This window comes from Hyalella azteca, unplaced genomic scaffold (assembly GCF_000764305.2).
Source record: "Hyalella azteca isolate HAZT.00-mixed unplaced genomic scaffold, Hazt_2.0.2 contig16722, whole genome shotgun sequence".
In the NCBI taxonomy this organism is placed as follows: domain Eukaryota; kingdom Metazoa; phylum Arthropoda; class Malacostraca; order Amphipoda; family Hyalellidae; genus Hyalella; species Hyalella azteca.
In genome coordinates, this window is record NW_025946531.1 from 192831 (window position 1) to 206083 (window position 13253).

At 36.2% G+C, this 13253-nt stretch overlaps 1 protein-coding gene across 1 annotated transcript; it reads right to left on the reverse strand.

Moving 5' to 3' along the window:
• Positions 1–7480: 7480 nt before the first annotated feature.
• On the reverse strand, positions 7481–12968 carry LOC108678402. Its single transcript, XM_018166817.2, has 4 exons — positions 12832–12968; positions 10169–10246; positions 8788–8891; positions 7481–8232 (listed from the first exon to the last, which is right to left on the reverse strand). The coding sequence occupies exons 1-4, from the start codon at positions 12856–12858 to the stop codon at positions 8109–8111; spliced, it is 333 nt and encodes a 110-aa protein (XP_018022306.1). The 5' UTR covers positions 12859–12968; the 3' UTR covers positions 7481–8108.
• Positions 12969–13253: the final 285 nt, after the last annotated feature.

Sequence of the window (13253 nt, forward strand, 5' to 3'; positions counted from 1 at the left end):
ATATTTGTTTAACGTGCGCCGCCATTCTGTCTACATAAAAAGTAATTACGATGAAAAGCTTGGAAATATGATAAGAACTATTTAATGTTGATATCAATTTTAAAAATATTTATTCTAAAAGTTACGAAATTGAATTCAAAGGAGACTACAATACGCGTAAATGTTTACCCAATCATTTAATTTAGCGGCACAGCTACATTTTCCTTTTTATTTCTCACCAATTTATTTAGTGTCATATGTGCATTGTGGATTTAGTGCATATGCATTGTGGTTATAAAACGGTTTGAAAATGGCTATTTTGCCTTTAGTGCATGCGTAGTAACATTGAAAAATTGTCTTTAAAGGCGATGGAGTGAAATTTGAAGGCAACGGGAAATCCGTAGTCTCGGGGTGACATAAAGCGCGATATTCCCTCGCCGTTTATGGCGCGACTGCTCGATAAATCTATAGGATATCAATAGCCTATAGCTATCAATAGATCTCTCAAGTGAGCATAATTTATAGCGTCATTGAAACTCGATATTTCACACGATAAGGCCCAAAAGGCCCATTCATTTCCTACATGAGACAACAATATTAACAGAAATTATGGCGGAGGATGGTGATATTTTTTTGCTATTGTCAGTATGGATATTCATAATTTAATTATGAGAAGTTTACTTTGGTAGAAAGTATCTATTAAATTTGTTATTCCTAGGTCATACTTCACATGTTCACAATTTCGAGAGTTTGAAAGGCGCTTCAAAGAAGGCGCTTAGAATCTTCGGTCGATCTTGATGTTAATTTGAGAGACGATGAATATGATTTTAATTTTGGTAGCGATAAAATAATAACGGTTTTATAACCAGTAGTTTCATACAATTCAAGTTGCAATATTTCGTTATTTCCGAGTCCTTTATGAAGCAAGCTTCGCGAAGTAATTTTGTAGATACAACAGAAATTCGTTGAACTGTGAACTCGATCGTCTATACTTTATATACAATATAATATACAATTATAAAATTTTCTATACTTTTACAATTGTATAAAAATATATACAATATACAATTTTAAAATTGTTATATTTCCCTCTCGTGGAGCAGCGTTACATGCGCCCGGAGAGGCGATATTTCTGCCCCAGTGTGGGTGATCCTGACCCAGTTTGACTAAAAAATTTTGGTATCAGTGCTACGCCAGTTCTGTGGTCATTCTCTTGGCGTGAGTCACTTTTTAAGTGTTTTTATTATTTGGTCAATGTGACCCGTTCATTACTCTGAGTGGTACAGATTGACGGATCTTTCACCCACCAAACCTCATCCTGATAAGATGATAAGAATCCAAAAAAACAAGTGCTTATAGTTATTTTCTATACACTTGTCTGCCTCATTTAAAATAATCATATTTGTAGTAGTGTTAACGCATGTTCTCAATAACAGATTCATAAATTTTCTGGCAATCATGAATCCGTCTTTTTTTTTAAACCGTGGTATGATTTCGTGAATTTCAGCGCCAGTCTTGGAAACTAAAGCATACTTTAAATAAACCTATAGTACGAAACTCAGTCAAGACTTCCTTACGCTTGAGAAAATTCCTTTTAACCTTACGTCGCGAAAGACAGGAGCTTAGAGAACTATATAGCATTTTTAGGTATTAATGTAGACGCGCCGCTTTCAGTGAATGAACGCCCGCACTGTACGTAACTGTAAAAAAAAATTAATATCTGTAGTAAGCATCCTTTTGTTACAAATATTAATTTAAGCTTCAGTGTAAGGCTGACCTTTCAGTCACTTGATAATTTGCACTTAGTCTTTATAAAGAAAAGTATTATTCGGTTAAATAGGAAAAGAAGCGAGCAGGGCAGACTACTATGAAACCAGAGAACTCAAGTTAAACGGAGAACTCATTTTTTCTTCATAAGGTTAGGAATATTCGTGATCATCAATTGGAAGGAGCACCAAAGTGGTCACTCCACAGGAAAAGCAAAGTCCCGAACCAATATTGAAGTCTGCCACGACCATATCAAAGCAGCAGCAAACACACGTAAAAAACTGAAATAAACAAAATGAAAACTTAGATTGATCGCTCCTACCGCGTGAGAAATAGGTAGAAACATCATAAAAAGATTGGAATAAATTAGGTGTTGTCGAAAACCACCATACTCAAGGATTTATACGTCTCTACATGCCAACAATTGTAACGAAAATAAATCAAGTAGTTCAGACGAGCAGTCATAAAATTGCATTTCTCAACAATGCTTTCGGATTTTCACATCAATATTCAATCACATCAATTCACATCAATTTTCGGCATCAGCACATCAATTCTCAGCCTGAACGAATATTGTTTTGTACTTTTCTGAATATTGTTTTGTACTATTTATGATAAAAAACTGACTTTTCCTTGGAACTCTATTGAACAAACCGTAACTTTTGCCGAGAATTTGAGGCATACTCAGTGCAATGCGAATCTTCTCGAATGAAGTGAATGCAAAACACTTCACTCGTGCAACTTTGGGGCGCTGCAAGGCTAGTGTCTCCAGACAACTTCACTAAAGGGGCAAGTTTGTAACAGCTTCCTCGAGGCTTCAAACTTTCCTGTAAAGGTCAGCGTGCCGCTTTGAGAAGCAATTTTGGTCTGGTTTCAGTTTCACCAATCGGAGCTTCTTTACAATGTTTCTCGATTGATAGCGAGTCCTATAGCAGGCTGCTACTTCCTGGACATTAAGATATTGTCTAAAATTACTCATTCAATTATACTTATAATTTTTCTTTTATCATTCATGTTTATCTTTTCTTTTTTTTCGTCAATGCTTCATGCACAAGAACGCATAAATATAACAATAAAATGAATTCTAGACGTATTAAGTCATTGGTTTAGTTGTTCAACTTATTAGTATTGTTAATTTTGAAAATATTTTATGCTACATGTTGCTATTTCCCTCGCTCCTCAAAATTCCACAGATGTATAACAAATAAAAATTTCAGTGTTAGTACATATTGCATATCAAATTGCCATCCAAGATGCCGGTGCAGAACAAAAGCTGTTCCTCCGTAGCAATCTAGCCCGCGTTTAATTATTTTAAATACCAAAAGCTCCGGGAAAGTTTGTGCAGGCTTAGTTGCGAGCCTGTCTTATACATTGGAGCTTATAAAGGCTTCACTAACTAATCTGAACAGATTTCAACTTCAGGGATATTCATATTAAACTTCAGGGTAATTATTGCCACCGTCTAGCAGACCGAACTCATGCGGAAGACAAGTTTATGATTTCATATGTCAAATGCATGCCTAATTTTGTATGTGTTTGTTCTTATTTGTTTGTTCCGTTAATAGTATCGGCTTCAGACAATATGAATTATAGAAATAAATTATACTAAATTATAGAAATTCTAGGAAATATTATCTAGGTTTTGGTTGTAGTTACATGTAACGTAACCGATTGATCGAATGATCGCGAAGTGTGATTCTTCGACGTTTTTAAAATATTTTCATTCACTCATTTTCGTATACAATGACAATTCCAAGAAAATAGTGTGATCAAGACTTAATTTTAGAACATAAGTAAATTTTTCATTGCCTGCTGTCTGCTTCAAGAAATTTTGTAGAAACTGAATTTGATCTGAAATTAACCCCCATTACAAATTTCATCCCGCAGTATTCACCGCTGACGATCCTTCCCGATAATTCATTATTCATTATTTACCTAAGGCGTTGCAGGAGCCGTGTTATCAAAACTCGCTCAAGTACACGTAGCGGCCGATTGCTCATCTCTGATTGGTGGATTTAGCTTGAAAAGCGACAAGTGATTGGCTGATGGAGTCAGGATCTATCTAATGAAGACTCGTCAGACATCAGGATCTATTTCAAGTTAGTACATATTGATGAACGTCTCAGAGCTGGATCTCATACCTGAGATCATACACGTTAACCCGTTACGACGTCAGATACTTGTCAGTGGGTTACGAATAATAACGGCAGCGTGTGTAACGGTGACGTAGGTATGTTCCTATAGATGCACGTCGTATGGTGACGTAGGTAACGGCAGCGTCTGTTAGATGCACGTCGTATGGTGACGTAGGTAACGGCAGCGTCTGTTAGATGCACGTCGTATGGTGACATAGGTAACGCTGCGTCTGTTAGATGCACGTCGTATGGTGAGGTAAATAATGGCAGTAACTTTTTATTTATAAACAGAAACTCTATACTTCTATAAAGACCAGAAATATGAAATGGCAGTTGATTGTTTGCAGCCAGTCGTTGCTGTTGCAATTAACGTCAGTCGGTATTTTAGCCATAGCATGCATACACTTCAAAACTCAATGTATCAATCATATTATGTAATATAAATCTAAAAGAGACTCTACAAATATTTAAGATAAAAACAAAACATAAGGTAATATATGAACATGTTTGACATCAGGAATAAAAGATACCTACATGTTTTATTGCTTCCATTAAAAATGCATGTTCGCCAAAAAGATGTGGATCACGTCAACTTGGCTGCTGAACTTCAAACAACGAAAGGGGAGACCAAAAGCTGGCTATGTGATTTCCCACGGGTAAACTCCCTTACTTGATTTCAAAAAACCTATGTAATCCAACAGCAGCGATATGCAAAACAAGCTTTAAAGTACGGGCTCTGATGTTTCTTTATGTTTGCGGATCCTAACCGATAATAACGTGATTAATCTGGTTTTCAATTTTTTTTAGTATTGACCTACTTAGGTCCTTAAGATGCTATTAGGCAACAATACCAGGATTTTCTGCACAGCCTTCGTTGTGCTGATGTGCAACCTTCGACGCCTGGCTTCTTCGTTAAAGTGATTCCTTCATTCTTGAAGACATCATAAGAAATAAGTCTGGAAATATTTGGCCGCATCTTCACAGCTGTTTACCTCACTTGTATAAGTCATAAGAAATAACTCTGGAAATATTTGGCCGCATCTTCACAGCTGTTTACCTCACTTGTATAAGTCAAAAGAAATAACTCTGGGAATATTTGGCCGCATCTTCACAGCTGTTTACCTCACTTGTATAAGTCAAAAGAAATAAGTCTGGGAATATTTGGCCGCATCAGTATTGCTCTGTGCTGCGGTGAAAACATTGAGACGTGATCGATGTCACAGATAATGTATTACGATTCGCACATCAAAGCGGCGTCGCAGAATGAGCTTATGAGGTAAAAAATTCTATTTCATATAAGATCTCATTTACTTCGTTCCTTTGAATGACTTATTTGTTTGCATAATGCTTTTTTCTTTAGGTTTATATGAATAAATCATTTTTCAATGCATTTCAATTTTGATTACATGAATGAATTTACTTAGGATTCAATTTAGTCAAACGATTTTTTGTTACATGATTATTATTTGATTTGACAAACGGTTGGCAAAATAAACCGTATAACAATAATGTTTGTTGATGCAATATTTTACATGATCGTGTGTTAGGCTATTAATATTGTAATTATAACAATCTATTAAGGCGAAGCTAAAAGAACAATATATTGAAGCAGATTATCCCTAATCATTTATGTGATTGGTTCATTTCATTCGATTACTTTATTACTAGTTTAACTATCGTCATCTAGGTTCCAGCGTAATTTAGCCTCAGCAAAAATGCGTATTCGAAATACTGTCCCAATGCCGCTTCACATTTTTCCTCTCTTCGTGCGTATTCGAAATAGTGTCCCAATGCCGCTTCACATTTTTCCTCTCTTCGTGCGTATTCGAAATACAGCCCCCATTGCCGCTTCACATTTTTCCTCTCTTCGCGATGAGCTATTTTCAGCGCCTGCATTACTGGCCGGCAAATCTTTCCAGCTGCCAATCGTGCGTAAGATCAGACGGCGACCGACCATATGTGTGTCGACGATCATCTCGAGCGGTGAAAGCAAACATGTGTTCAGAGGCCCTGTTTTAGCGTGCGCCCAAGTTCTGAACTTCAAAAAAGCGGGGGAATTACCTTTGGGAATTATTTCTGTGCCGTGTTCGGATAGGTAACGGCCGTTCAATTGATCGTTACTCAGTATCTCATGATCGTTACTCAGTATTTTACGGTTCTATTGATGATTTTTCTATTAGGGTGGATTTTTCTACCTCTTTAGAGTTTCCCCGAGTGTCATTCCATGTAGTTTATGAGCAAATTACGTCCAGTCCACCATTGTGATTTGGATTAACACTGAACTGCCAGAATTATTTACTTGTATGAATAATTTGTTCCTCTAATGATTATCAAACATATAGTCACTCATGACTTTATCTTGAACATATAATGTTCAGCGCAAAAAAAATTTGTGGTATTTTGTACCAGAAGAAAATCATTAAATCTATTCAAATTCCCCATCTCATAAAATTAGTTCCCCAGTTAGCACACAACTAATAGACAGCAAACATCGATAACTCTTTAAGGGCTGCGGACTGCGCCTTATTCTTCTGTAACGCGGTACTAGAAAACTTAGCGCACACGAATTCGCGTGGATTCAGACTAAAAGAAGAACGCTATTGAAACAAATGAGAATCAGAGTGACAAGAGCAGTAAGAATTTGAACCAATTATTTTATTCGAGCCTGAATGGATAAATTAATAAGTAGATAAACTTGATTAAAAGCCATAACTAACACAGATAGCAAACTGCTTTCTTAAGAAAGTTGGTTATTCGACCATCGTCCTTTGCCGACAATTTTTCTCCTCGCACTTTTATCACTTAAAATAGAAGCCACATTTCGACATTAGTTCACATCGTTTTTTAGCGTACATCACCGACTTTCTTTCTAAGAGAGAGTAAACTCTGTGTTGCTTTTCGTCTCCTGAATAATGAAGCGAATTTGTTTAATCTCTGTGAGGAGGCTATAATGGCAGCCTCTGAAGAGCGTACGCTCCTTTGTGCGAGCGTGTAGTTCCTGTAACGAAGGATGCACGTCCTGGTCTTTGTCTCTGTAACAAAGGCTGTGCCAAAGGGAAGCTCCTCCAAAGACTTCCTACACGACCCGAAGCAGTTCCTTTTATGGAGGATTTTTGACAAGGAACTCATTGCATTCTCTCAGGGATTTTTTATAGTGCATCTAAGGGGTTTTGCTCGTTTGAAGGAGTTATATGTATTCTATATTATCTATTNGTACTCATTGTACATATTTTTCTACTAAATACCACTGTAAAAAATAGAAAATGTACATTGTCTGGTAATATCTCATTAGTACGTCAAACATATTGTATTTTTTATTAAAATAATAATTTGCTGAGCAAAGTTTGAATGTTTTAACTGCACGACGCATCTTGCCTATTTTCATATGATTGATTAACGTATGTCGAACTTGATTAAACGATAATTTGGACCTTAACGCAACTTTTACATGTATTTAATAAACCAAGTGACTTAATTAAAGTTTTTCGCCCTTGGTCACCACAAAAATTTTTATGCTTATAATTGAAACCTCAACACAATTAACAGAATTACAAGCATGTTCTATTCTACGAATTTTTAACTGAAGGGTAATGAATAAATTTGGAATACATATTATCGAGAATTTAAATTGATAATTCGATTCACAGATGTATAAATTCTGCCCTCGAGTAACAATCACAATAGCTAGATTTTGGTCTCACTTAGTTCTTGTATTAACAATTTTTACTTATAATATATTTATGTTGTAATAGGAAGAAACCAAGTTCAGTTCTTGACTGGAGTTGAAAATGGAACTGGAAAAAGATTCTTCAGAGAGAATGAAATAAAGTAGGAGGCGAGATGTTAGTTTCACGTTAAATGTGCACGCTAAAACTACTTACAACGTCACCCAAATCATATGAAGCACAGAGCAAGTGTAGATGTGAAATTTTTGCTCGAAATTTCTCAGATCATAGCTTTTTGTTCAAGCGATGCAGTCAAGCCATCTCATGCGCGTGTTGAAATATATCCTGCTCCATTATTTTCCAATGAAACAATACGATAATTTAACATTTTTAATCAGCTTTGATCTTGCCACTGGTTTATTATTTTCTGAATTTGGTTGGTCTAAAAAAATCGCATTATAGGCTAACTGATTATCCAGTATCCTGGCTATTTACGAGGTCTGTATCACTGCAGACGGCTGGCTGAAGAAGACCGTCGGAGATGGTCTAATATGCTGGCTATTTACGAGGTCTGTATCACTGCAGACGGCTGGCTGAAGAAGACCGTGTCACCGATGAAGTTCTGTGCCGTGTCGCTACTCGTGCGGGCGGCGAAGCTCGGCCCGCTCGCCTGACTCTTATCTTTGCTGAAAACAAATTGTTCACATTAAACCTCGAAAAATTGTGGATTTCATGTTTTCTCGTCAATATTATGAGCATTACATTTTTATTTTTGAGCATTTGAAACTATTTATCGAGACCAGATGTGTTGGAAGTGGTAATAAAAGTAACATTTACGTTAAATTTGAGTTTGCAGTGTACCAAAAATTCATAGAACCGCAAGGCCTTCCATAGTTAAAAGTTCGGTTAAATTAATTTCATAGTTGAGATCTATTTAGAATTTAAGTCTAATTCTTCGAACAGCCTTTGAACGTACAATGTATCACTGATGCATGAGATTATTCTCATGGAAATTAAATATACCTTAAGGAAGTTTATTTTAGTTTCAAAATCTACATCAAAATTCATTTCACTTGAATTACGCAATGTATCTCTCGATCGTACATCGTTCTCGTATTATTATTACCATTATATCATGATATTCTCTTAGTCATAGCGCCGAACGTCGTTCAATGAAACGTAAAGCTTTATTAGTACACGAGGTTTTCTAGGGCAAAAATTCTTTTCAAAATTTGGCTTACTTTTTCTTGCTGCGCTTGACCGCGACGTTTGGACTCGACACGAGCACTTCTCCGATGACCGAGCCGTCCCCTGGCAGCGCCAGGCTGTCGGGGAACGATGGGAGCTGGAAAAAAATGAGAACTGTTGCACGGAAAACGTTTTCACAGGAATGACATACGAAATTTTAAATCTATTTATATTTTACGTACCGAGGATGATCATAACGTATCGACGACAGAAAGTTTTTTTTATTGTAAATAGATAAATTTTGTTAGCTTTATTCATATTATCGTTGATTTGCATGGCTGCTGAAATTTTTATAGTTTAAAGAATTCTATTAATTATTTTATGAAGTATTTAAATTTTACAAGACTTTTTTTAAACAGTATAAATTGTTAATAATTCAGTCAGATGAGCGGTCCTTTTTCTGGTGAGTGGTACTGGTGCTTTGGTCCGGTATTATTGCAGATTAACTACATCCAAAAAAAAAGGTGTTTTTTTTAATTATAATTTTCTAAATTTTCTCGAAGACAGTGAAAACATCACAATTGTTGCAGTGACTTCTACAGTTTCTTGAGTTTCGAGCCTCCAATTGCTTATACAGTATGTTTATGAGCAACTAGATAACTTCAACGTCATTTTTGATAGATTTTGTCTCAAGACAGGGCCCCAGATCTTCAACTTCTAAGAGACAATTCAAGCACAACATTACAAAAGCTGGCATATTCTTCATCACCGATTCTACAATACTTCATTATACTAAAGTCTAAGTGGACCCATACGAATTTTGAAACTACTTCCAGTCCAGGAATCATACATAGACGGAATAGTAGTCGTAATCACGAACAGAATTTCGTGAAATTCCTAATCGTTGCCTGGTTACTTCATCTATGGAAAATATTTCAATGACCATCTACAATTCTGTATCATGAAACACAAGTAGTAAGAAAATACTTGATCTGGTGGACCTAAAGACACGAATATGTAAGTATGCTGTAGTGTCTAGTGTGTTTCACTCAATTAAACGACAGATGCGAATTTCCAGAACAAAAAGCTTAAGAATAATCCATGAAATTAAACTTTCATTCGAACAATAATATATAGGATATTATATTTAGGTGCGTATCTTAGGCACTATCTGTTTAAACGCAGTACAAATCATTAAACAGTTAGATGACGTCACGGAGCAGTCACCGCATGCACGGCTGTAGGAAGCAGGCAACTTGACGGTAAAAAGTCATTAAACAGTTAGATGACGTCACGGAGCAGTCACCGTATGCACGACTGTAGGGAGCAGGCAACTTGACGGTAAAAATTCATTAAACAGTTAGATGACGTCACGGAGCAGTCACCGCATGCACGGCTGTAGGAAGCAGGCAACTTGACGGTAAAAAACCTCACCTGTACAGGCCCTGTGATGAGTTCAGAGTCCCGGTTCTGAGGCACGGGTGCGCTCGCCACCATCGACAGCATCACCACCTGAACAAAAACATTAATTCCATTCACAATTCTAATGTAGTTCAAATTTATTAGTTTGCAAAAATTTGCCTCCTCGTGCGATGCAACATGTCATTTACGGAAGTTCTTACGGCGGATGATGAAATTAGAGTCATCTTTTGAATTTTTATTAAATTATGTCAAATGACAAGACTGATGCGTAAATTGAATTTGGAAGTTTCCTGCCTCATCATAGCGATAATGTGCCATTTCATAGAAAATGTAAAAACCTCCCAACACAAATACATTTAAGCTATTGATACCACAAACCTAATCAAGTTCAATTATCATTCCACTGCTTGTATTTCAATTTATGTGCGATTAGCTTCCTTCAGTCAACTCGTCAACTCTAGTGACTCTTATGCTGCGATAAATGAATACGTCCTCATTTACATCGTTTTGTTTCCGTATCCGCGTTCTGAGGTTAACTGGGATTTTGACGTAATAATTATGAATACAGTGAATATACATGGATATTAGTCCTTCACTGAAAGAACTAAAATAAATGTCACATTCAGTAGAAATTAGATCACATTTAGAAGAGATAATAATTCTTAATCATTCACCTAGAGTAACCAGTCATTTCTCAATAACGGAGTGCGTGCTCAATATGTCATGCCACCGTGGACCATATTATTACCCTAATAAGAAAATTTGTAGTTACCATTGTTAAAAGCGATGCCCTCTATAACGATTAGCATAAAGCTGTCAGTTCAACAAGTATTCCTTTAGAATTCTCATGTTCACATTTTTTATGTTGCCCGGTAAAACACTTCAACACTAATTTAGATATGACTATGGGTTATTTTCTATGTCGAAAACTGTCAACCCAAATGTTGAGATTTTCACCCTAATTAGTTAATGTTGAGAGAAAGGATGTCTTGTTTTGACTCCGCAACACCTATCATTGATAAAGTAAATCTCTATTAACGCTAGAGTTAAAAAGTAAATTTTATTATATTTTATGTAAGAAAGTAAAGATTCTTATGTTGTTCATTTGTTCGTTCATAAAGAATTCAATTGATAGTTGAATGCAGCCCAATAGACATAAGATGGGTATTGGGTAGCCTCGACCTCTTGCTTGCTGAGAGTTCACAGCCGGTTTCGCTAAAAGGCGTGAGCATTTTAATTATTACTAAGTTTTTTTTCGAAAAACGTTCAAGTTTTTGTTGCTTATTTTGGGTTGAAAATTAATTTAAATAAAAATATTTATAAGCAAACTTTACACTTATCCTTTGAGTTCCTTAATTCGGGGATTCTATTGTATAGAAAAGTCTCTGTTTTTCTATAATTTTAACTCAGATTTTATTGTGTTTGAATTTCAATTAGAGAACATTTACTTCCCACGTGCATCCTTGTGCTTATTTTCTAGCTGAGAATAACGTAGTTTTTGTGAGTCGCGATGGGCTTTTCGATGTCGAAAAATGCTAGGTAGCATTCGATGATTATATTATGAGTCAGCAATTTCTCCAAAATCGTGATCAGCAAAGCATTAGCCTTTGTGCTGCCATCAATGTAACGCATTTATATTTATCGTTCGAAATTAGCGAGAGTCAAAAGGGCATTTGGTACGTAATCTGCTTCTGACGTCATTTGGCCGCTCTAATCATCCATCATTTAAAGATTCTATATCTCATGAATCACAAAATGAATCACAAATTGGAATTATTTTATTCGCACGTGTGCCTCTCGTCATAGATAAGCTATCCAAATCATTCCAAAGAAATGTTTTTCATCTGCGTATAAACAAGAAGAAACAAAACTACTGATATATTCCCTATAACGCGGATTAAGAGTAGCTTATATTCTAAGAGTTAGACACCCTGCTTACCAGGAATTCATTACAACCTTGGACCAACCGGAACAATAGCGGCGCACCTTTACGTGTGTGCTTCTTATTATACACAATTTGAACACGATAACTGCTTCTCACGCAGGGCTTCCACCTCTAGCAGTTATATTATTATTCATTTGTTAGATGATAGAGCAGAGGGGGATAATAATTCATCATGCAGCATGAAATTATTATGATCAATATGAATGTTGCTCATGCAACACCCCCCCCCCCTGCAACAAATCCCGCTCGTGTATTATTACCTATACGTCATGGGAGAGATGAGGTTCCCAGAATTCACCTGTGATTAATCACCCTGCCACCAGTGAGCTGCAGTCTAAATTACTGGCCATGCTACCGTGCAGTTAAGTCTTTTGTTCAACTTTTGAATATTTTTCTATATTAATGCGAAACATGACTATTGCGAGCATTATAATATATTAATATAACCTTTTTCTAATGAAAACGCTCCAAGATACCCTGAATGAGAAATATTGATGGTCGGGGTTGCAAGGCATTCCCACCAGTAATAAAACATTGATAATAATACAGTGTAAATAGCGGGAACATTCGCTGTTTGTTTTGTATAAATACAGCAGCATCTCTCACTCCATGGTGATAATCTCGGGCTATATATTAAGAGTCTTGTTTTAAAAAGTCGCGTAACTTTTACCTCATTATCATAACAAACCACTTTCTCTGCAGCAGCTTAAACTCTCTACGGTCCACTCACCATCAGAGTAAACAGCATTCCAGACATTTTTGCAGCGACCAAACTGAATTGTGAAGACACTTTTGCACGTTCTTGTACTTGAGACAGACTCTCGTGAACACCTTCTCCAGCTGATGTCTGGAACACACTGAACTGAACAAAGCTTGGACAACATCTCTTATCCTACTAGCGCAACAAAATTTAGCCTTTTCATTGCCTGCTCCTAGTATGTTGAGATCAATTAACATTGATTTCATTATTATATTTGAATTTGCGAGTATATTCGATAATGTAATATGAACGAGAGACGCGTGTAAACTCAGCTCCGATCTAACTAAGTCCTCCAGATATTCTACAATTCATGGAATAAATAAAATCTAGTGAAAATTAGTAAAAAGAATGATGAATGTAGTAAATTTAAAACATTAAAACATAATATGAAC